At 38.3% G+C, this 26,568-nt stretch overlaps 3 protein-coding genes across 3 annotated transcripts; 1 reads left to right on the top strand and 2 right to left on the bottom strand.

Moving 5' to 3' along the window:
• Nucleotides 1–7,435: 7,435 nt before the first annotated feature.
• On the bottom strand, nt 7,436–11,829 carry LOC147761573 (cation-dependent mannose-6-phosphate receptor-like). The gene is made up of 7 exons (XM_087013752.1): nt 11,536–11,829; nt 10,874–10,982; nt 10,456–10,577; nt 10,114–10,210; nt 9,740–9,810; nt 9,010–9,136; nt 7,436–8,230 (listed from the first exon to the last, which is right to left on the bottom strand). The coding sequence occupies exons 1-7, from the start codon at nt 11,724–11,726 to the stop codon at nt 8,171–8,173; spliced, it is 777 nt and encodes a 258-aa protein (XP_086869878.1). The 5' UTR covers nt 11,727–11,829; the 3' UTR covers nt 7,436–8,170.
• A 7,805-nt stretch (nt 11,830–19,634) lies between these two features.
• LOC106166956 (beta-2 adrenergic receptor-like) lies at nt 19,635–20,687 on the top strand. The gene has a single exon (XM_013545620.3). The coding sequence runs from the start codon at nt 19,635–19,637 to the stop codon at nt 20,685–20,687; it is 1,053 nt and encodes a 350-aa protein (XP_013401074.3).
• Nucleotides 20,688–23,425: 2,738 nt separating this feature from the next.
• LOC147761574 (putative G protein-coupled receptor Mth-like 4) lies at nt 23,426–25,706 on the bottom strand. The gene is made up of 2 exons (XM_087013921.1): nt 25,542–25,706; nt 23,426–24,992 (listed from the first exon to the last, which is right to left on the bottom strand). Exon 2 carries the CDS (start codon nt 24,705–24,707, stop codon nt 23,706–23,708), a length of 1,002 nt encoding a protein of 333 aa, XP_086870047.1. The 5' UTR covers nt 24,708–24,992; nt 25,542–25,706; the 3' UTR covers nt 23,426–23,705.
• Between the last annotated feature and the right edge of the window lie 862 nt (nt 25,707–26,568).

Consider the following 26,568-nt stretch of genomic DNA (forward strand, 5'->3'; position numbering starts at 1 on the left):
GTGGGAAGTGGGGGTGGGGTAGGGGTGACGACCCTCCTCTCTGCTAGGTATTGAAATGGGACAAACGTTTGGTCAGTATGGGGGATCAGTTAGCTGGACGAACCGGTGTGACAAGAATGGTAGCCCTAGGAATGGAAGTTCGGGGTCCCACATGCTAAGTACAGGTTAGGGTTAGTCGGGGTATTGTGGTCAGTATATGGGACGAAGGTAACCTGTACAAAGTAATGGGAGACGGTCTACGGTTCCTAGCGGACTACCATCTTGTTACACCGGGCTACTCCTTGGGAGACATAATATATAAGATAAGCATTTGGATTTGAATTCCAATTGTGATCCCCCCCCCCCCAAAAAAAAAGAAATAAAAAAATAAATAAAAATAAAATAAAATAAAATAAAATAAAATAAATAAATAAATAAATAAAAATAAAAAATCTAACCTTTTTACTAAAGATTCAGCATTTTTGATCTGAAAAACACAAGCAAATTCCTGATCGCTTTTTAAAACATGCAGTCCATAAAGTCTAAGTTCTTCCCTCCCCCAATCATTATTTCTCCCTAAGTTCATGATCTCCTGCTCCCACGTCTTTTCAAACAACTGATAAATACTAAATTATTGGCGAAGACAATATACTTCGGGAGTCTCTCTCGCTAGAGCAGTCAAGATAACTCGCCACAACTCAAGACCGACAGAAGGTAGGAAAATTTATTTTCACCCACCAACCCTCTCCTCTACATTTGCATCTTTATTTCCGATATCTACTATATATGCTATATATCTGCTACTCTGCTGGCGTCTTTATCGACCCCACCTTCCATAATTGCCAACCTCGCTCAAGTATCCATCTCAGGATTTTACCAATTTATCGCGCCTCTCGGTCATCAAGGTGTTTCTGCTCGAGCAACACAGGGTGACTCCCGCTCTCGCCACCAACAACAACCAATTATTGAACCGGGCAAATCATTTCTCCCTCTCCTTTCATATAAAACTATAAAATTCAATATAAATCTTAATTGGTTATCAAACACAGCACTTGCTACATTTCAATGCATTAAAGTAGATAACTAAATGAATAACTAAAGAGATATCTAGATATATATAAAGCAAGCAATAAAGAGACATAATCCTTACCGGATTTATCTCCTTCCCTTTGATAACAAAAAGTGCTCATATACGTTGAAATGAAAGGACACGCAAACTCATTGGACATACATAAGGGACACGCTACTTGATGTATTTTAATTTCCGTTAAGTTACCGTACGACTGACAACTTTATTGCTTAAAAGCGTGTAATGGGCAGTTGGGATAAAAGTGTAGTTTTACATAATGAAAACCAGGTAGAATGGATAAAAGTGTAGTTTTACATAATGAAAACCAGGTAGAATAAGGACAGTGGCTATTATCTGTGCTGTCCTGCTGCAGCAGTGTGATATTGTCCAACACTATTGTTTTTATTATTAAATGTCGCTTCCGTTACTGAGAATTGCACGTAAATGAATTGGAAATGACGTCCACAATTGTTTAAGAATCGCACCATACGCGTGGGTTATCAAATGAAAACTAACTGAAGTTCATTTCTGATCATCTACCGGGGCATTAAGTGCTTTTGCATTTTCTTTACGTTACTTCTTTTGCTATATGACCAACACATTTTAATATATAAAAAAACCAGAACACGCTATGAGTGTAAAAACAAGTAGCATTCATATTAATTAGCCTTCTTTTCCAGTAAGTCTTTAATGGCTGTTTCATTATTGTAAATGCACTCCAGTTTCTTAAATTATACATGTGGTGTATCTCAACCCTTTTGTCATCCTACACTACACTAAGGCCTCATTCCCATTGAAACTATCGGTTTACGGAGATCGATCCAACTCCGAAGGGACTCCCGCTGAATGCAATCAGTTAAAACAGATTGACACTCACACTCTTGTTTCCAACGTACTTTCTGTGTTCCACTCAATGCCAGGAGGGGGCGTGTGAATCTGTTACACTGATTGCATTCAGCGAGAGTCCCTTCGGAGTTGGATCGAACTACGTAGACCGACGGTGTCTATGGGAAAGGTGTCTTAAATGTGATGCAACTTTCTCGGAGAATTCGGCACGCGCTATTTAGCGCGAAGCACATTAGTGTGATTTTCATCTCAAATTGCTTGATTCCCTTGGGGCGACAAACACGATGTTCTACTCTACGTTAGCTGAAGTAATTGCTCTAATTGGTAACTCCTAGCATATGTGTATTCTTTGTTAATTTTAATTAATCTCTGTTATGTTACATATGATTTTAAATGTATGCTGCATGATTTGTATTTATGATAAATCTCTAAAGACAGCAAGGAGTTGTATCTCACCATTTAATTAAGATATTTTATTAGCAATTTTACTGGTACATCTGTTCTTTATATTACGATACATGCTAATTCACACACTGTATTATCATTATCATAGTATTATATTGCACAAAGTCGTGCTCATCTAGGTACCAGTACAGAATAAATAAATTGACTGAACTGATATTACAAAGCGATTTGGGGTCCCCTTGTAGAGTTTCATTGGTAATGGTTCGTTATCAAGTGCATAGCTTTATAAGTTTTGTCAATAGCTGAATAGTACATACACATAGTTGACTTATGGGTAAATATAAGAACTTTAAAAATTATTTAACACTGCTATTGACAAAATAATCTATACATATGATTAGGTTTGATATTGGCATTAGGTATTCCCTTTGTTCCCGCTTGAAGTTACTATACTGCTGTTATTGCGGGAAGCTGGCTTGGGGTTCAATTAGTTGTGACACATTCATAAACTTCTCGTACTTGAAATAGTTGATAAGTCACACCGACCGGTCGGATGCTGTGTAGCCAAAAAAAAGTTTTGTTTTAATGCCACAGTTTTATTTCGAATTGTGGGTGGCACTTTTACTCCCTTGGTACTTTTAAGCGTCCATGTTTTGAACACCAAAATCGATTGAGCAGAGAAAGAGAACAGCTGAAACGAATTCGCACTAAATCACAAGATTTGTAACCATGCACAATCTGAAGAGAAATGAAGGAGCGTAAACTGAAAAAAATACAACTTAGAATTGATTGTAAAATCTCAAAGAAAAAAAATGACGAGATCAAAACAGCACCCTGAACTTGACAACCATGATATAATATATCTCAGCATCACATTGAAGATTCCCCATGGCAGCACAATTATCTTTCTATGGCCATTTCCTTGAAAAGCCACCTTTGGGAGCTTTTATCTTTTATAGGTAATAGAATATTCCACTTTATGGAATGTGGTTTCGGCATTTATCGGCCACTTATATTGTTAGTGTATATCTCGTCGGGGTGCTTTTAAGTAAAGTATATTGTGTGTCCGAACTTTGCTCCTTTTAACGCGCTTTATAGGCACGTGTCCACGGGAACTATGTCTGCTTTATCTGTAATACAATCCTGGAACGCCCAACCGTTAAGGTTCAAGACGACAGGTTTTGGCAGATTTCGATGTATCTCTTATGCAAACGGTTCCAACAAACTTCATTGGCGACAGCGACTATTTTGACTTTCCGATCGTGAAATCTAATTTGATGCTGTTTTTGTGAATGGTGCTATTAAAGCCTTTCCAGATATGACACCTACAAAGAGAAGCTACGTAAATTAACCAGCAGAACTCGTTGCATTTTGTTTCGAAAATAATCGCCTCCTTTGCCTTTTAGATAATGACATAGAGCACCGAACTATGCGTCGGCAAGCAAATGTAATGTGAAGGAGACGGTTCTGCCCCACGCTATAATTTAGACAGTCGGAAGAGAGGTTGAAATGCAAAAAGCGTTATCAAGGAACGACAGAGCGCTCAATGCTACAACCAACAGTAGTTGATTTTTGTAGTTTTATTGTTTGCATATGTGTACATGTGTATTCTACCTATACATATACACCTAACATGTACAACTTCACGCAACATTGCACCATTACTCGCATGCAGTGATGAACTACAATTTTCTCATTTTAAATCTTCACTTTTAAGTGCGTCCTTAATTAATAACCCCATGACACGAATCGTGCTGCATCCTACGCACATCATTTCTTCGAAAGCCAACACCCGAGTATTTCAACTTAAGCGTGAAATAAAAAAACGCTGTAACGCGAGTTTGCTTATATTCATACACCCAAGTAACCGTCGCTTTACCAGTTCCTAAATATATCAAACACGCACTAATTACCTCGAATCAATTAAGTAGACGCTTTGGTTTAAGAAAAAGTAAAAAAGAAGCAAGGGGTGATCAGGAGGCTGTGAGGTATTAATTTTAATCCTGATGATAATAACCTCTGTGTAGAGTTCTCTAAATTCCTTGTATTAATTTTGAATAAGTAACTAACAGTAATAGATAAAGTAACAAATCAAGAATCTGTCAGGTTAAAAATGGAGAAAAAGATACTATCGCTCTAACAGACCAAGTTAGCCACCCCCTCCTTTCATAATAATACTGGTACCATTTACAAGACGCTTTTATCCATAAATTTACATAAATGATCACAACGTAATGTATTCTACACTCGCACCACTGTACTAGTGAAAACTGTCTTCCTCAATTTATATGAGCAAACATCACCGCCATGTGCAAAACGAAAATATTCCACGTTCTTTTTTGAGTTGAATGATCTCTTACTGAATCTAAAAAATTGATTCCGTCCTTGGAAATCAATTTCTTTTAATATAAAACTACGAAGATTGATTTTTAAGGTGGTAGGCCTACTACAAAGCATGATAACTAAACTGCTTGAAATTTGCATGATTTACTAGAAAAGGTACATTATGGAGAATGACAAGACCATTGGATTACAAACACATACCAAGGACATTTCTTTAAATTGATTATGTACTACTACATGTCTGCGACACGTTGTCTAGGTGCGTTGTTAGTTTGTTGTGGACCCCCACCCAGATTACAGCTTATGTGTCTTTTAAGAATTATATAATACTTAACATCTGGCCCCCGTTTCACAAAGAATCTTAAATCCGTAGACGTCTTACTCGAGCTGGGTGGCCTAGCTAGGTCGACTTAGCTGAAGTCGACTTGGAGTGTTTCACAAAGAATCTAACGTCTTAGCTTGGCGTGCTTACCGTAGTCAACGCGCACGAGAAACTCTTCAAGAAAAGGAGGTGTAAAATTGAAAAAGTTTCACAAGACATGACGTTTCATGGCCTCTTTCGGCCGAGAACGATCGTTTGTCAACAATAAAAGTCAGCCAAAACACAAACAAAGTTTGTTTTTGAACTTTGTTGATTAGTTTAACTTCAATACAACTTCAAAGTAACAGTTAAACATTAGCTTGTCGTGGAACACTACTGAGGGACCTCTAGCGGTCAAAAACAGAAACAAACAGGCGATCGGCTGGGTAAAGTGGAATTTTATTTTTATTTTAATATTCCATAAATGTCAGTGCTATTCAAGGGTATTGTAACACAATATCTTGAAGGAGGTATGTTCTTTCCAAATTTTTGCTGTTTGTGCTCTCATTTACCGAGTTTTAGTTGAGCTTCTCGACTTAAGTCTCCTCCCGAGGAGGCTTGAAATCGTCGACTTACAGCTAAGAAAAAAACGACGTAAGCGACCTTTTAGATTCTTTGTGAAACGGGACTTAGTGACGTATCGACTTAATTACGTTGATAACCAAGCCCTAAGTCAGGGAAACCGACTTAAGTTTTTTTGTGAAACGGGGGCCTGATAATATCATAAATCTCTTAATGAAATTATAAAATGACCTTATACTTGATTAGATCTTAAGTCTGTTGATATGGTTATAAAATTACTGTACACTTGATTATATAATAAATCGCTTAATAAAATTATAAGATGATTTACACTTGATTATATCATAAATCTATATTCAAAATGACTTAATATTTGATTATATCATAAATCTCTATTCAAAATGACTCTATAGATTTGGGTTATATCATTAACCTCTGTTGAATCTGTAGGCTGATATTTCCCGAACGGTGTTTAATCAAATGGTGTTTAATTATTAAATTAAGCCCGTTATAGGTGCGCTATTGATATTTCAGATGGACTGAATTGAAATTGGGGTGTGGGTGGGGGGTGCTTACATAGATGACAGCAGCCTGTGTCATAAACATTTCAATTTACTAGTCATTGGGACCATCACTTACCTAAAATCTACTGATCCAAATCATGATTCACTTGTCTTTCAACAAGACTAGGCATTTCCCCAACTGCATTAATATTATAATTACAAAACTTCATTTTGTCAAAGTTTTTTAGAATCATCATGTAACTGCTACATTTCAGAAAAATTAGATCTAGTCGAAAACTCTTGAAAACTATGCCATGTCGGGTCACTAACGTCTCAGACTGGGAGAGCGAGAAAGAAACTATTGGGAACACTTTAGACCCTTATATTGTTATGCTCCGTCTCTCTTGCTTCAGTGACAAAGATTTTTTAAAATCTATAACCTCGGTAGAGAGTAGCACCGAACCCTATACATAATAGCGAGCTTGCAAATGACGTGTTGGGCATCGCCAATAATATGTTATAAAATGTGAAAATTATTAATGGGCTTTAAATTTGGACACGTTCTAAATCATCTGGTGGGTAACGCGATGTCATATAATTCCTAGGCTCGTAGACAAAATCTGAGAAATTCCAAGACAGACAACGATAGCCATTTTTAATAGTTAAATGTTCTCTTATACAAGCACTTTTCTTACCCGTCCTTGGGAATCAACCCCTTTTAGTATAAAAATTCAGCCAAAGGGTTTGTTAAATGCTAATCTTTAAACGGGCTACTAAACACGATAACCCTATACCACGTAGATTTTACAGGAGGTATTAGAAAAGGAATTATAAAGATTATCATTATATGACTTCGGGCTACAAACACGTAAAAATACATTGCGTTAAATTGATTTCGTATTATTACATTTCTCCAACAAGGTGTCAATTAAAAAAGCAAAGATCTATTATTCTATTTTTAGCACATCATACTTCATATTTAAGCAGTTTGACGGGTTTTTATATTCGTTTGTTAGGTTATTACATTGGGTTTGATCTAATATTGAATCGTTTCTCGCTTAAATGTGATGAAATTGGTGAGGCGATTAAATCTAATAACGGAAGTGCCCACTCCAACGCAAACAAAGCATCCTCCATTGAATGTCAACCCTTTTAGCTTTAATGTGATAATAAACGTTTAAAAGTTAAATGGAGTGTCCTGAGACGGCCTTTTATGCTTACAGAATTATCACATTTATCCTGGAGGAAAGTGCGCCATCAGTTGATGTCAAAGTCCGGATAATTTTACGCAAGAATGGTACATGTTCTTGCAGGTTTAGGACGCTTAAAAGAAGAGCTCAGTTTGTTTTTTTTCTGTAACGGTACTTATTCTATACAATACTTGTTTCGATCTTCAATATATACTATACGGTACAGAACGGTAATTAGCGAAACGAGACTAAGCCATGATGACATCGGAGTGGTGTAAACCCACAGTGTGCAGGCTAATAAAGCTAGCAGTTAGATGTTTGATTGATAACGCGTTACTTTTCATCAATGTACAGAGTTGATAGTGTACATATCAATGGTGTTAGTGTCAGTGGTTTTAGCGTAAAAGTTGTCAATTTTAAGCACGTTTTGGTCTCTCTCTATCTGTCCCCCTCTCCCAATCTCTCTCTATCTTCTTCTCGCCTTTACATGGTGAAATAACAATGCAGTCTTCACTCTGTCAACTTTATGTCGCAAAATATCGTTAGAAAAAGTGCACTAATATGATTGACACATTTTGTTCTTCTAGCATTAGCGCAATGGTTTGCCCCAAGCTTCCATACACTTACTTTATTACGTGGCCTAGCTACAGCAATTGTTATAGCAGCATTCCCCAAGCACAGCTATCGCAATTTCAACACGTCTCTCTGTCGCACTCTCCAGGAACAGTCGATAGAAGTTTGCATATTGGCCTTGTTATCACTTATTGTTATACATTACTCTGTAAATATTCTCGTTCACCGACTCCTTTCATATGCACTTTCCAATGAACAAATCAACAAAGTGACAGGTTATTCAAATTCGTTATTTTCTTTTTTGAAACGAGAGTTGCCAACTTTGTAATTCATGCATGATCTCGTATAATTTTTTTAGTAAAATGTCTGTTTTCCCTGGTCAGACTTTGGAGTATGTTGATGGTGATTTAAAACCATGGCAAACGAACCGGAAACCTTCCTGAAATATATAAAGACGGAAACATAAATCTCTAAAATTTAAGAAATTCGAATTCACAACTTGCGCACGCGCGTACGGTCATTTGCTCCTGACAAAAACAGCCAAATATCATTAATGATTTATGAACGCGCTGATATCTCACTTAAGTCAGAAGTAGTATATCAGACGTTTAAAGTCTGGTTTAAGTGTTCCTGGTTCATCTTTTAGCAGCCTTTCACGAACTGCAAAATATTGATTCTTTTCGTTTCACAAGCTAACGTAATTCAATTTGTAAAAGATCAGTTTATTGAATTTCCCAAAATATCTGTGCTCATTTTCTGCTTCTGGATAACTGTCAGCTCTTGATAGACTCCATTCATGTACGTCATACATGTATTTTAAAGAATAAGTGTTGTACATTTAGGAGACAATGACAGGAATACATCCTCTTTTTCAAAGAATGTGTACCTTCAAGCACATTAAAATGTTTCATTATCGTGAGTCTCTTGAACCAGTACTCCACATTGAAAATGTATTACACACACACGCACACACACACACACACACACACACACACACAGGGGAGGATTTAGGCCGTCTTCTGGGTCTTCTAGAAGACGGTCAGATTTTCAAGTTTACATTGACGGGTATCCAATTTTTTCTGTCGGAAGACGGTCAAAAATGGAGGATGGATCAACAAAGGTAATTTGAAGACTGTCAGAAAATATATCTGGATCCGCCCCTGCACACACACACACACACACACACACACACACACACACACACATGCATACATTTACCTTTTCTAATGCGGGTAGGTCCTTCCAGAAGCCCAAATTCGGTATCAGTTCTACTCCTGATGCACCTCTCCTTACTCGCAGGTACAAAGCACCTCCTACGAGGTATAATACGACCAAAACAATAAACCTAAAAAAGAACAAAATCAGCACAAGCTATTGTTGGTCTTGCCATCTAGGTTACAAATGTATATATTACATCCATCTAGGTATACATTTAAGCTAGCTAATTTTATACAAATATATCAACTCGAATGAAGTTCTCTAAATTGTAAAGGTAAGAGCAGATAGAGTCTGTTACACACAAAATGTGAACATGTTTCGGTTTAAAATATAGACTACTAAAATCGGATAGCTGACTGCGGTAAGTGGGCTTTGCGATAGAAATCACAATGCACTATAGAGGCTTTGCTATAATAAATAAACCAATAGGAGTAAATAAATAGATAAAAAGATAAATTCATGTTAATAATAGATAAATTAAAGTAAAAAAATGAAAAGTACGAATAAGAATACAAATAAAAAATCTGAGTACAAATTAAAAACACGAAAGCGGTTTTCATCATTCTTTTCAAACACAACATAGTCGTCAAAACCGATAGCATTCTTCTTTTTTATTATTTTTTTTTGCTCAGACAGAGTAACTCCTTTAACCACTCTGTGAAACAGGTCCCACAAACAAATTTGGTAAGTTCGAGCAGGTCAAAGGTCAAGGTCAAAAATATCTACTCACGTGACCACCAGTATACTCCCTACGCTAAGGGTAGCTATATAGCATGCATATTTACTTCTTAGAATCATATCCTAAAAATGCGTGAAAATGTCTTTATGAGATTTGTTTCTGTACTAATCAAGTCGATAGATAACAAAAATGAAGAATCCGTTTTTTAAAAAGAATCTATTTGCGGATAAGCAATTGGTTTGAAGTAAAACGCAACTTGCAATTTCGATTCTTGATAATATTGTCATACATGTATATATACACACTGAATTTATGAAGTAAAAATAATCAATAGTAAATGATAACTTTTAACTTGCGTAAGATAATAAGGATATTTGAAAAATTCCCTATACGTTTGTATTGATTACACATATTTGCCGACTTACATAATCGTATGTTTGGGGTTTTGAGTTAGCTCGAACACCGATTGCCTTGAAAATTCCTTCAGTCTCGCGGTCGCATACCAAAGCCACATGGGAGATCCTTCAAGTTGGAAAAAAAGCAATTTTACATATCCTATATAAAGGAGGCAGCTCTACAACATGAGAAATAATGATGATCGCCACATTGTTTACCAATAAACACTGCCTTGTTAACCTGACAACATACAAACAACATTTTATGAAAGGCATGGTATACCTTGAAAGCTTTATCAACAAAAATTCTTCCACAATATCTCTCACAAACAGGTCATTTTTCTGACTCGTATACCTGAAGTAGCCGTATACCTCAAATACCCATATGTATCCTTAGCTGAATATCTGAGCTCCAATTGCCCGTTCTCAACTCCGAACTCAGCCGAATCTTGTGTTCCCAGCGACGTGGGATAGGTGCCGCTAACCTGGCAAACCTACATATCAATAGTATTTACATGGAGTATAATGTAAATATTAATCATCTATTTCTATTTTCGATCATCACTTGCTGTCTTCAAGTATTTTGCAGTTACACATTATGGAAACTTCAGGACACAAATTTATTCATGCTGCACTTTAAGTAAAAAATATCGAGCTGAATAGCAATGTAAACATATCTGATCATAATAAGAATAATTATACTTTTAAGTGAAAACATAGCTTTATCATAAAAATGCTGTCATCAATTTTTACAACTTGAATTTCGTTTTGTATATTTAACCAGTAATACCGCAACATCGGTGCAAGTGTCCTGTGTTCCCTGTACGTCTGTAAAAGCTTTGCAGGGGTTCCATTCATACGTCGCTGTGCTTCTGTATGCATTCACTATATCAGTAAACCTAAATTGAATAAATAAATAAATAAATAAATAAATAAATAAATAAATAAATAAATAAATAAATGCAAACCGCACAGAATGAAATTTATACTTCAATCATGCTCATAAATAAATAAATAAATAAATAAATAAATAAATAAAATGCCAACCGCACAGAATGAAATTTATAATTCAGTCATGCTCATTTTGACATAATGGCAGTTACATAATGCGTCGTGTGCAAATAAACATTTTTGTTTACCGGTCTAGTTCCTGCTCGCACGAGAAAAAAATACTATATATTCTCCGTATTAAATATCCTTACTAAATATAAATATTACAACGATATTGAAGACAAAATTGCTTTTAAAAAATCATATATGTTAACAATTAGACAATAAATATGTCTCCTCCCCCTCCAAAAAATAACAAAAATAGTAAACTGATACAAAGGTGAGTAAATGGGTAACCAAATAAGCAAAAACATATTTTCGAAAATAACACGAACCTAATATTTAATACTTAATATATAATAACTTATATATAATAAGATATTTATAATAACATCACCGTACCTAGGTTTATTGTTTGCTCTTGCCAAAGGCGTTAGATCTATTGTTCCATCCTCACTGCGACATTGGCATGGACCTGTCTTGGTGCAGCCTGACACCTCCCGGAGAAACGTCAACACTAATAAGATCCAGCAGCAGCTGAAAATAATTGTGAACATGTTACAGTTTTCGAAAGTTATGTGAAGAGGGCGCATTGTTTGAACCCATGTCTAAAAACCAAATTATGTTATTTTGTCTGAATAATAAATCGATGACTATTTCACGATATATCGGACAGCACAGGTCACCAACAATGGCCCAGAGATACCAGTATCAATTAGGATAACAAATAGCTGCAAATAGTCCATTATTACTAATAGGTTCCGTGATTTATACTGATAGCCGTGCACAGATGAAATCATATTGGAGCCTGAATCTCAATCACAGTGCTGCATCTTGATAATTAAGAGATAAAGTTGACTGTTCACACCGATTGGATTGAATTGGGTTTAATCAAACTGATAAGTTAGGTTATCGTATTTTAACTCTGCGTTTATAGACCGAGTCCAGCAGCCTGAAGGACAAGGTATTCACTGTGCCCCTCTCCCAGCCTGAATGGCTGTGTACTGACTGTGCCCCCCCAGCCCTTCTTGAAGGGCAATGAATTGACCGTGTCCCTCCCTGTCTGAATGGCGGGGTACTGACTCTGCTCCTCTCCCGCTTAGAAGACCCTTTCCTTCGCTGTATTAGCAACATAGGAGTGCTTGCATGGTATCAGGGCCGTAGCCTCCGGGGGGGCAGGGGGGGCAGCTGCCTCCCCTGGGATTTGAGGTGCAAAAAAATAATCGCAATTTCTGACTTCTAATTGAGCAATAAATAACAGTTAAAATGCACCAGAATGCAGTATTATAGGGGCCTACATATAGTTTTAAAAAAATTTCCACACCGTGGGAGGGGGACCTCCCACACCCCCCCCTCGGGGGCTTTACCCCCTCGTGTCCGCTTACTGCCCCCCCTGGCATTTTGCTCAGGCTACGACCCTGGGTATTGAGTTGTTTCAAAACACTAATTTTAAACTCAGAATACACGCAGTGAAAAATATCCAATGGGTTTTTCAAATCAAGGTGTAAACTCCACACATCAGCTTATGCTGGTTGTAGAGCAGACGTAAGTTGGTGTCACAGAATTTTAATTTGGCGTCTGATATAAGTACACGGCAACCAGGGTCTGCTAGCTGTGTAACTGAATATCATGTACATGTTTTCATGATTTCCCTTGGCTGTTGTATTTTGGTGCAGTTTGTATTTGTGTCATTCATCTTGAATGCTCCCCCTAAAACATTTATGATGAATAAATACCACCACCGTTTTTATTCAATCTTTGATGTAGGAAATTGAGAATCTATTTATTTGTTATTGAATGGAATAAATAGAACAGGTAGTTTTCTATAAAAATATCCTCAAACTGCAGTATGTTTATCTTTACCACGAGCGCATCATTGATTTTAAAAATAGGTCCTGATACATGTGCTGTACATGCATTTCAATAGTCAACATCGTGACAAACCAAGACTCTTGGGGAATCTATATATAGAAGATGCGTTTGGATACATACTGCAAATAGAAATGATTTGTTGTCATTTGATTCCATCCTTTTCCCCTCCTCATCTTTATTGGTCACCAATTGATTGAATCTAATGGATAAATGGTTAAATAGAATTACTGACAGCATCATTACTCTGATGTTTTCTCAAAGGCAAATAAATGTCGTTTCTATTTCCTCATCAATTGCTTCAGTACGTTTCTTGTAATCGATATAGACAGTGTATGTGTGTTGTTAAAAAATCCGCCATTCAGTCTATAAAATTACCATGGCCATAGTAATAATAATAATAATAATAATAATAATAATAATAAATTTTAAGCAAGTTTAAGTTTCCAGCCTCTCAATCTGTAGCGGTACAGGAAACTGTTCCCTGTTGATGTGATGAGGACCTTAGACTTGCAATTAATCGCACCTCTTTTTTTGGTGCTCTCTAAATTAATTGACACATTTTTCTAGTAACGCAAAAGGGAGATCAATACCATTTGTCAATTAGCAAACTATGACAAATTAATCACTAACAATTATGTCTTTATTTGTACCCCTGAAGAATACACGGTATACTCCACAATCTGATTAACATTTCTGTTAATCCCAAGAGCCCCGTTCCATCCTGTAAATTACTCCAACAGACAATATTCTGCTTCACGATTTACAAGTATAAATGCAAGGGAGGCGTAATTTAAGTGCTACATGTAATAATCATTTGTTATTTTGCATGTAAGTCTCGTACATGTAGCAAAGGCAGTTCTGGGAGAAAACTATGTTGATTCATATAAAATACCTTCAGAAAGGGTAAGAATCCGCACTAGGAGGTCAGTGAAGTCGGCATATTTCTGTATGACTTTTCCTTAATGTTATACTTGAGCTTAAAATGAAGGAATATTTCGGATATTAGATATACATATAATTATTATTTCGAAGTACACTGTGATAATTGTCACGAAACCGTTCATAAAAAATGGTGCCATTTGCTACTGGTAGTGCCCAATTTGGTCGTAACTTTCTGGTTCAATATGGCACAGCATTTGTAAGTTTCAAGAAGAATCTGAAGTATGACTTCAGCGCAAGGCCTATAGTTGTTTTAAAAAGAATGGTTAAGTTTATTTGGTGAAATGTGTATCATAGCTCGTGGAAATAGATTACGAAAAACGCACCTCTGGAAAATCAACTGGCAAAGGGCCAAATGCTACGAAAGGAACTCGAATTAAAATTTGTTACAAATGGAGCATAAATTGCAGACATATACCTACATGGATTCAAAAATTACTATTTTGATTTTTACAAATTTAAGTTTCCGAGATGAACTGTCATCAAATACAACTAGCATGAAATACTACGCTCCTATTTCACGTTTTCGTTTATGGCCTAGGGTCTATTTGTGCGACCACCTAGTATATACAGACTGTATATCAGAAAACATAAAACAGGAGTGCTTATGAAGGAGATTTTGTGCTTATTGCTAACCTGTCCCCATAGGCAATGGGTTGAAATAGAGTTCAGATTACGGCTCGAAGGGCAGTACGTTAATTTGATTTTTTAAATTCTCCAAAAAAAAAAAAAAAAAAAGTTAATTAAAAAATTTTTAAAAAATATAATAAACAAATAAATAAGGAAAAGCGGGTTTTGTGTTTTTTTTGGTGTGTGTGTGTGTGTGTGTCGTGGGGGAGGACGTAGGGCGTGCGAGAGAATCTCCTTCTCTGCCAATTGTCCATTTTGCCAGGTATGAATAATGTGAACATGGCTGACATTTTCAGGTCTAGTAATTGACACCATTGCATTCGTGCCCGTATAAATGTCATCCGCCGTGAATTAGCTATGTTATGGAGGGACAGAGATTGCTGGAAATATAGCGCAGCTGGTGCTGATTGCAACACTCTCTCCTCCTCTATCCGTCCCTCCCTCCCTGCCTCTCTCTATATTCCTCTCTCAAATCTTACCGTCTTCTATTCCGCTCTCCCTTGCCTTTTCAATACGCTGTGCACCTCTCTCTCTCTCTCTCTTTCTCTCTCTCTTTCTCTCTGATAAACAAACCACCTTATTATTCTACATAGTACACTCAGTTGTGTTTCAGGTGCGACTCAAAGCGAGGTACGGCAAAGAAAAAGGTCTCTGAACGGCATGCCACCAGACCGCGTGGGTTGAACGTTGGAATATAAATAACAGCGCCGTTTACTGCAACAAATTAAAACTTCAGAGAAGAATTTCATCAGCTGTGTTATGTTATAAGAACAGTGTAATTTTTTTCTTCGATCAACAGCTAAATATTGAAATTGTTTACCTCCAAAATTAAAACCATATTCTAGAGGACATCTTGATAGCCAAATGAAGGTTTGTATATTATTATTATTATTATTATTATTATTGTTGTTGTTGTTAACTTATCTTTGTGGTTTTTACTGGACGCTGAGAAATGGCAAAACATTAATTACTTAAAACTGTACTATATGGATGCCTATGTACCTCCACAGAGCTTTACCCTTAACGTATGAATAGAGGCCATAAGTGTGACATTTGAGGACAACTTTTTACTAAGTTAATTACTAAAATATAGCTACGTTCTCCAGGTATCGTTAGATATCATTAAAACAATTATCATACAGAGCATAATTCTACAACTTGGGAAACCTACAGAAAAACTGCTCCGCGCGGCAACCATTAGTCGAGTTAGGTCAAGTTAGGTCAATTTACCGCAATCAATCCACCTGCAAGATTGCCAATTTTGAGGTACATGTACCAGTATAGTCCTACATGTTATATCAGTGGATGACGATGCCGACAATGCATACACATTAAAAACGTGTAAATACCCGACCTAAAGCTTGCAAACCTTCACTTGGAATTCGTTGTGCATTTTTAATACCAATGTGTGTGTGTGTGTGTGTGTGTGTGTGTGTGTGTGTGAGAGAGAGAGAGAGAGAGAGAGAGAGAGAGAGAGAGAGAGAGCCTGTACGCAACATATCATGTTTTCTCTGAATTGTGCCAAGCAAATGTTTTAGCGATATTCATGTAAGTTCTTTGGTAAAAGACCATATAAAAAGTGCAGATCAAAATCTACAATTAATAAGGAATATTGAATACATTATAAGAATGGTAATTGCCTTCGCTGTATCATAGTAAGTCAAAGTCTGCCTACTACGAAGATTCGTTATCTGAAGGATCATTCTAATGAGGTCTAACGCCCCTGACTTTGAAAACTTCTATACCTACGATCTAAATAAAGTGCTCTGTTAAAATACCGTCACAGTCAAAAGCTAGAGAGATGCTATGCTATTCAATCTGATGGAATCATTACTTCGTTTTGAAATTGCTCACAATAAAACGTCAAAGCATTAATATAGCCTTGGAAGAGAGACAAAAATCCTGCTTCAATTAAGATGCACATTTTTAGTTTGATAGGTTTATTCCATGGTTATGAGATTACATTGAGTACAGCTTTTTAGGGATATTAACTGATTGACGTCACCATTCGATCGAGTCAAAGGCACTATTTTGAAACTTATCTTTGACTATACTGTAAAATAGAATAGGGAACGCCAAAGCCTGAAACATATGTGATACGTTCATTTTTGGCACATTTTGTGAGTTTAACGAAGTTCATGGTGACCACAATTGTCATATATTATACGTGTTGTTTTAGTTGCCATGTTTATTTTCGAATGCCACTACATAATTTGTGATAGGAAATCGTTATATTTCCTCTAAAAAATCAGATACCAGCTGTCAAATTAGCTTTGTTAATACCAGGTCTGTGATGACATTTCCTGTGGGGAAAGAAATGAATGGCTTATTAATGCTGTCACGCAGTTTTGCGTGGGACTCTCTCTCTCTTTCTTTCTCTCTCATTTTCTGCGGGAACACGCACATAAGTCGAGACCCGTAAATGCACCTACGTTGTTGAACATGTATAACTGCACGTACGCAAACACACAATCACAAATCACACACACACACACACACACACACACCATTCTTACCATATACAATGTATATACACTTGTGTACAGTACAGCAAGAATTACTCCAATATGTAATTACATGTATATAGTGGATAAAGTGGAAGACACAAAGGACGCTTTATTGGACAAACAAATGTAAGTATAATACAAAATGAAAACTATAAACATAAGCTGTTCCGTCTGAAACATATGCGTGCTTGGAGCCTTGTAAAAAAACGACTAAAATATTGATCATAATTAATTTTCTGTCATCTGGGATTTGGTAAGAAATATTTATTGACATTTTGTCTCAACCACCATTTATTATTGAAGATGGCACATTATATTTGATTGACTTATTGGCCTGCAGGTATAACAATTAATTTGGTGTTTTGCTCCGCTGTTTAAATCACGAAAGGATCGTGATGTCTGGATTTTCATTTTTCACTTCATTAATTCTTAGTCTCACATTCGGTGTCCTCTCGGCTTCTAGTCAAAACAGAGAAGAGTCTTTCTTGAAGAATGAAGAAGTATTTTTTTGTGATATAGATGAAGAGCAAGGCCGAGTGACCGTATTGGATCGTCATCATACAGTATAGTTAATATAACAAAACTGTGTAAGTATCCCGCTATTATATTATGGAAACATTAACATTTGGTTGATAGCAGGCCTGTATTTTCCATTCGATCATAGTCGAATTGAGGCATTCCAGAGGTTTGTCTTATTTGTTTCTTTTCTTCTAAAATTCAATTTGGGATATATTTATATTACCCCGAAGCCCTCAGGAGATGATTTGTTTCGTCGTGTTAACACCTCTAGCTACAATGTAGCTAGGGGCCTTAAATTTGGCGCCAACTTCATGGAACGGAGTCAAGCTTATTTATACCCTGTATCTATTCATTTCTTGGCGCAGTACAGTAACGACCAAGTCCGAGCCAATTTCAATGACGCCACTATGAGATGTTTAAATGGTCCTGCGACAACAATCTTGTGCGCAACCGTTCTTCGGAAGCTATTGTGCAGTATGTAAGCGTTGAACTCCAGTCATTTATCTGTGTTCTTATTTTGGTATTTTTTAATCTAAGCTGACAGTCAGTGTTACCCTGCATTGTAAGGCTAAAACCTTAAACAACTGATCATTACCGTTGTCGCTTTTACGTAAATTGCTCGACGTGCGTATCGTAAAAGACAAATGAGAGACAACTTTATCTTCTTTTGTCCCTTTTTCTTGCGACAAAACTCGACACTTTATAACTTTGTAAAAAAAGTCTCGCAGCTGGGTCAATTAAGGAAAATGACGTCACCAGGTAAGTACGTGTATTTTACAAAAAACGGCCATTGCTCCTTGAGGCACTCCGTGTAGCACTTTGATTGATTGGTGACGTAGGTAAATATATAGCTGACATACATGGGCTATTTGGAGACCAGTACAAGTCATATCAGCCAAAAAAAGTGGAAAATGCTACTGTGCCGAGTCGACGACTCGGGTGAAAAAGCAGCCAAGTAAAACGATATGTATCAACAAATCTGTTTAAGATGTTAAAATCTTCGTCTTTCAGGTTCGATGCCCGTGTCGTCCTTGTACTACGGCGAGCTACAGCGCCTTTGCAACATTGGAGTATCGCGTTGTGTGCATAAACAGCCGACCTCTGTTTCATCGCGTAAACAATTAGGATGTATAGGCTTAAAGAAAAAAGAGAGGGCAACATACATGTGATGCCGATCAATTTTTAAAAGCCTGAGCAAAGGGTCCTGTTGTATGTGTGAACGAAACCATTCAATTCGCGGTATATACAGTATATCTATATTCTACGAGCAGAATAATCAGACCTTTAACTGAATCTCTAGCGTAACGGTATTTTGAATACCGTGTGTTGACACCAGCGATGCAGAGAAATAAGATATCTACATGTGCGTGAATCGGGTGTCATTGACCGTGTGTACTAGTGCACTTGGTTTTGCACGGCGATTTATTCAAATACATATATCTGTTGACTTTTGACGCAAATATCACCTATAGGGTTTTGTGCACAACGATGTTGAGCGTCACAGCTGGGAAAATAGGATATAAGTAACATAGATCGAGGGTTCAATTTACAGTAACTTAAAGGAAAGGCAAGCAAAGTTCATCGCTTTGATGACAGAGAAATTGAAATTACTGACGAAAGTTAGACAAACGGAGGTTAGTCTTTGCAAGAGGAATTACTTACAACAGAGTCTCGGTGAAAAGGATCACGTCTGGAGTTTGGATTGTCCAGCCAAAGTAATATATTTTTGTTGACCAAGGATACAATCTTTAGCATGAAGGAGACTATACTTGCACTGTTGTCAACACTATAAGCACGTCTCATGCTTAGTCATGGACTAGATTTGAAAAGATTGGTAAATCCGTGCATTCCAGTAGTGAATTAGTCTACGAACCGTTTGGAATTGTTCATGGTTTCGCAGAGAATTTTGTATCGAATTGACTGAACGGTGTGATATACATAAACATGTAGCATTTGGTGCCACTTGGAACGTAGGGATTTTAGAACGCTGAAGGCAACGTGGCTGTTTGAACTATTCTTTAATTCTTCATCATGATGGTCACTATGGACTTCACTCCACCCAGCAACATAAGCGGAAACGGGACAGATCGTAACGTCACCCAGGATCAAGATGGCGGCGATGTGAACGCCTATCAGCTGGTCACCTTAGTAGCCCAGGCCATCCTCATGATTGTGATATGTTTTGGTAACGGCATGGTGATTGCAGCGTTCTACCGCTCCGAGGTGATCCAAACTATCACCAATTACTACATCATGCACTTAGCCGTGGCCGATTTTACTGTTGGACTTTCCTTGCCTTTCCATATTGCCTGCTTTCTGAAGCCAGACATTCTGAATAATATATACGTGTGTATATTTCGGTACTCTACTCTGATGACCACGCAGTCGGTGTCTGTTCTTTGTCTCCTAGCTATCACCATAGATCGGTACTCTGCCGTCGTATACCATATGCGATATCACAGTCTCATGACGAAATGGAGAGCGGCCGTCACCATAGTAGCGGTGTGGATTATTCCTATAGTTATGGGGGTAATCGTCCCGTTTCTGTGGCATAACCCGTGGCCCGAAAAAGAAAGTGAAAGAGATTGTGACTTCGGTAAGACTTTGTCACTCGATTTTCATAGGTACATATCCGTTGGGTCGTTCGCTATCGTCACTGCCGTGATGTTGACGCTGTATTCCAGAATATTTCAGGTTGCCAAGCGACATGCTGCGCAAATCGAAGACTTGATGGCGAACATTCCGGACAAAATGGCGTTCAATGTGAATTTAAAAATTGCAAAAACTGCCGCCATAGTCATCGGGTTGTTTTTGTTATTTTGGGCACCATTCTTTCTTATCTTAACCACACAGGCATACGGGAATCTCATCCACTCCAAGTTGTTAATAGAACTGCGGGTATATGCCAGCATTTTAGCCCTTGTTAATAGTGGTGTGAACCCTGTTGTGTATGCCTATCGTCTGCCTGAGTTTAGGAGGGAATTTCGAAAGATACTGCATCTCAAACAAAGCGGCGGGGCAAACTCCCCCGAGCATGATAACTTCTCGGCAAATGGACCAATGCCACCCCCTAACCCACCGGTGTAAACCGTAGGCCTAATTGAAATATAGAACAGGTAATTCATGTAATCTATTCGTGATTTTCCCCGCCAAAACGAATTTCCCTAAGGGGGGAGAGGGAGAACTTTCTCCTGATCATAAATCATTACTCAACGCGTCCTTACACCTGGAATTTTTGCTCATTCCATTTTTTATTTATTAAACTTGTTTTAAATAAGTGGCCATTCGGTCAGAAAACGCAAACAGTAATACAAGTAAATAAATCATTAAAACTGTACGATCATCTGGCCTGATACGCAGGTTCTTATCTTTGCACTCGTGGTCCTTTTATTTGCAATGCCACAATCTCAATTTGCAGCCCAAATGTCTCCACATTGTGCAGGAACGTTTGCCTACACAAAGAGCTGGCTCTTTGCCGCACGCACATGTACGAGAACAAATTTCAGGCAAACCGCCCGGTTAGGGATTCTGTTATTTCATTATCTGCATTTGAATAAAAAATGAAAAAAATTTCATTTACCTTTTGTTTTCTGTTAATCTTTTCTTTTATCCTATTGTTTATTCATTTGCTTGTTTTTTAGTCTGTTTGTTTATTCCCTCTGTCATTTATTCTAGTGCTATCCCGCCAAGGATTACTTTGTTTCCAACTCGAAAAACCACCATTAAATAATTTTTAAGAACCCCGAACCCTTAACTAACTTGATAAAAGCTATTGTATTGCCTCGGCCCATAAAAAAAATCAATGTAGACTTTTTTTGTTATCTACATATCGTGTGATATGTCATGAGATATATCAGCAGGCTATCAAATGAAAAAAGGTAGAAAAATAAGAAGGTATAGGAATATAAAAAAAGATGAGTAAAACAAAAAAAATTAAATTACACAAAGACTACATGACGCGTCAATGCAAATGTGCAAACAAGGAGTGTCACTCAGACTGGAAAGTACATGTCTACCAGCTGCCTATGGTATGGGGCGACTGAGTTTAAATAGGGATAAGATACTAATCAGTTATGGGTCGCTACCCTCTACCAGGGCCGCAGTTATTATTCTGTAGACAATTTTGCTAATTAGCCATCCATACATATATGTTAATTTCTTGTAAAAAAAATCAACCTGTCGCCCTTGTAGAGGGTAATGGGCCGTTCCACTTATGTCGTGTTCCTGTTTATTATTATACCAACATGAAAAGAGACGTTTGATGGCAATATACCCAGACGATGTAAAAGCCGGGAGAAGGGAGGGTCAACCACATCATTCTTAGCGCAGTTAGAGAGAGAGAGAGAGAGAGAGAGAGAGAGAGGGTGGCTGGGGATTTAAGGAGACCAGTAACTGATCTTTCTTCTCATTGGCAGACTAGCCTCTTCAGATATGCATCGATAGCCTGTGGTTGCACTTTGCACCAAAACACATGGCTGTTCTGGAAGAGATTTTACATTGCTATTTGCTGTCACAGAGTGTCAGTTTTGTATCCATGCAAATACATCCTGTAAAAAATTCATACAACAAATGATAGTCATTTTCGTGTTAACCATTGCAGAACAAAATGACAACACTGCACTGGTATATGCACTGAGAACAGGCCCATTGCCTTCACATGAGATTGCATCAGCGACGACTTCAAGGTTTAGCACATTTTGCACATCTGGGGCATTTTTGTTTTCTGCCATAAATGGCAAAACTGTGATTTTGTCTTAACTAATGATTCTAGCAGAAATACTCGTGGATGTTCTTTTATTATTATTATTTATTATCTTTTTTATTCTTAGTGTTATCATTCACGTACATTCTATCTAAGACATTGATTGGACCTTGTATATTCTTATGTTATATATCCAAATGTTTTGGTTGCGTTTGAGGGTGCGCGCGCGCTCGTATGTGTGTGTGTGAGAGAAAGAGAGAGAAAAAGAGGGCGCGCTTGTGTGCATGCTCCCAATTGTGCGTATTAAGGGCGACATCGTTTTAATACAAGGCATGGAAAATTACGACTTTCGGACTAACGTTTTAGCGATTGTATTCAGCAAAGCAATCTGCTTCGAAATCAAAGTACAATAAGGATTACCTGAGGAGACGAGAATTGATCAGAATTGTGCCGGAAGTGACGTGTAGTGGTGTAAGACGCGAAGCTGAGTGGTCATATTTCGCTGGAGCTGAACGGGAGAAAAGCCGTGGACTCGGAGAAAAAAAGCAGTTATTCTAACAACACTTTAAGGTAACAATTAATCAATATGCATTTGGGGGAGAGAAGACGTGTAGAAATAATAGGAGCATGGTATGAAAACGTGTCACGAATTTTAAGAGTAAAAAATCGTGCTTAGTTTGCAGACAATTTGTTTTGAAATATATGCTGCATCGACCGCCGGCGCAAGAAAGAGCGTCAAGGGAAAAGAATTCCCGGGAGGCTATAATCATTATCATGTGGAATTTTTGCATGTATGCAAACTGTTATGCCCACCATCATCAGAGACGGAAGGGTCTCCAAGTCCACGTCTTTACTCCCGATCACCTCCAGCTAAAAATGACCACTCAGCTTCGCGTCTTACACCACTACATGTCACTTCCGGCACAATTCTGATCAATTCTCGTCTCCTCCGGTACCCTTTATTCAGTGTCACTTTTCTGATTGAAATGAAATGCGATGCATCTAACAGATATGTTAGAATAGGACAGAGCCTATGATTATATTAATAAGTGTAATTACAGGGATATGTGTTTTTTTAATTTCATAAAGGAGTGTTTAACTGAACGTAACAGAGCGTAAAACTGAACGAGAAGAACGGACAAAAAACGAAGCTGAAATCGCGTTTTGACGAATAATATACACATCTAGTGGTGATGATTATTTAAGATAAATAATTTTAAACACCACTCTTATGTTATCTCAACAAACATTATAGCACCCTCACTCGCTTTGTATGCCCCTTTAAGTAAAGGTTTGCTATTCATCATTAATTAAACAACGTAAGTGAACTTTTTTCATAAGTCATTAATGTCGTCCGTTAATTGTTAGGGCACGAACCATATCGCGCGTCCGTGCCCCTCCGCTTAAACACTGGCAAACGTCTCATTGATTTTCCCCATGTCAGTTAACATCGTGCCCTGCTTTGTGCTGGTATCTGTGACTGTATGTCCACCCACCTGTCTCTTCTTGATCTTAGAGACCATTTCTTCATACAACGCTCGATTACAGACCAAGGACCCAAAGACGAAGACACCGTCAAGCGTCGCCAGGACAATAAAAACATACCACAGGGCCTCTGTGTTGAGCAGGGCCGCCAAAAATCCGAAAGTCCAGTTTGCGCCCAGAAGGACAAACAGCTTGACGTATATGCCAATCGGGTGCTCTTGGCTTGTGTTTTTCAGCTTAGCTGTTCTGGCAACCGCTTTACGCAACAGCCGCGCACAGTGGATGTAGAGACCAAGATTGGAGACGATGATTACCCCGACCGGCGATACGAGGAAGATAATGAGTGGGTATTTACGCGATATCCAACACAATCCTATTCCGTAGCCTGGCTGAAATGCTGGATCCATTTCAACATGGTCGATCACTATGGCGATGGTTACTATGGCTACTGGAACAAGAAGAGCATATATGCAATACAGGATGAAGAGACGCCTCTTGGCACCGGCAGTGTTAAACTTCATAGAGGCCGTGAAATTTAAGACACGACACATGTCGATGGTCAATACATTCATCCAGAAAAAGGAGACGAGTATAGTCCAGTGTAACAAGATGGCCATAACTTTACAAACGCCTTCTGACGCAAAGGGAGCAAGAAGGAAAATAAGTTTTGAAAATAATAACGCCAAACACAAACAAAGCTGTAAACGCGCTGGAAAAGTGGCGTACTTCTTGATACAGGGCTGAAGAATGATCCGTGCCGAAAGACAGATTATCGAAACACTCAAGCAGACGATGGTTACAAGTCCCATGGTGGCAGATGCATTCATTGTCATAGGTGGCGGCAATGTCTCCAAGACGCTCTCATTTTGCTGATGACCATACAAAGCGGTGATGTTGTTCAGCAGATCTGCACAGATCATTATGGTGCCATTAATGACTTTATATTCCTTTGACTGTAAAACCCTATTAAATGTCCTTAACTTAATCGTGTCATTTGCAGTCCATTTATAATCTGTGTCCCTTAGCCTCACGCGCTGGCAATCTACTTTCGAAAATACAGACGAAGGGTCATTCGACGGCAAAGAACCGTCATTCGGCAAAGGATAGCCACCTGTTTTCTCCGAAATAGGGGGAAGACCATCGAAAATAGGTCCTACCGGTACTTCTTCTTTGCCTTCCAAGTTAGGGACCTCGGGAGAGTAAACCTTATGAATAAAAATAATAATAAGTATTATTATTATTGACTCATTCTGAGATCACCACAAAGCTAGATATCAACCCGAAGCTGGGATACTTACCGCTACCGACAGGTCAGTAAACCTAGCTGAGCGTTGATCGAGTCAAAGGTGACCAAAGTACGAACAAAATCTACAACTTCATTTTTTACATAATTAAGAGTTTTTAAGAATTGATTGAAACAATAATGATACATGACTCATGGACGAGGAGTCTGGCTCACTCAGTTTACATGTAGATGTAAAATGTGTAATAAGTTGACTAGGAGGTCAACTACTATGATAATTGACTGCTCATGATTATCTATCAAACGACCGTCCAATATCAAAATACGTGATCATGTAACAAATGAAGTAATGAATACATTAGTAAGTCATTTACGAGTTTTTCAGGGTGCTTCGCTAACAACAACGGCAAACCTGTGAAACACGAGCCTACAGCCATCAACCGTATAATATAATGACCTTAAGTTTATCAGGGCAAGTAGCCTGAAACCGTGCAAATAATATTTAAGTTACCTTGTGTATGTTTGTGTTCACTTTTGCAAAATGAAGGGAAAGGTGGAGTCGTCGTACTCTAGGAGAGTTCCCGACTGGATATCTTGGACCGCCGTCTTCACAGTCTCGGTGATATTCGGTCGTTTCCGTCTCACACGAAGCTTCAGGCTCAGTGAGCAGTTGACGTTAGCCGCCTGAGGTTGAAAATGAATGTCGTTACGAACCGTGCTTAGATATAAGGTTGACAAATAAGTATCCCCTAGATTTGCTGCCCAGTTAAACAGTACACCTTGAGTGAAGGACCAGTCTACCTTAACAATTTCTGATGTGATATTCCACGTAAAGTCAAAATCAACTAGATAGATTTCCCACTGATAACGACAAGCTCCACCTACCAGCTCGTAATCAGGGACGCACGAAATCGGCCGACAATCGCCGAAGCCAACAGTCCCCTCTTTGCACGATAGGGTTTCAACTTCGCTTGCGACGTCCCTCCGTGAGAGGCCAACGCTGAGCCCCGAAGAGGGATTAAAGTCCATGAGCACCGAGAAAGAAAATCTACTCAGATGGGGTGCTGTGAACGTTGGTGGGAAATAGCTTGGGATATCGAAATCAAAGCATACTAACTCGGCGACTGGGGCGTTGTCACACATGGCACAGAACTGATTCTTGTACGTGGCGCCCCAAAAGCGGACAGGGTTGCTGAATTTCCTGCACATGTCTGCCATATGGGTGCTATTGCATGTTTCTGTGCATGTGGATATCTCTACTCTTGTGTCACACGTGTGTATTGCCGTGTTATTAGGTGGATTGACCGTCAGGCTGCAGGCGGAGAACAAATCAAGATCTGACAAGTCCAGTCTCGTGACGGCATCTGTGCAATCGTAGTCGCGGGACCAGAAGGTGTAGTTCGTTACGTCATTGCAGATGGCGCAGAACACGTTTTTGAAGTGTAGACCTGTTGACAGATCGGTGACGGGGGTGATGTAGGCTGCCTCGCTTCGCGTACTGAGACAGCCCTCCTCGTATTCACTTCCTGTCCATTTGT

This window comes from Lingula anatina, chromosome 5 (genome assembly GCF_051362555.1).
Source record: "Lingula anatina isolate TDL-2025a chromosome 5, LinAna3.0, whole genome shotgun sequence".
NCBI lineage: Eukaryota > Metazoa > Brachiopoda > Lingulata > Lingulida > Lingulidae > Lingula > Lingula anatina.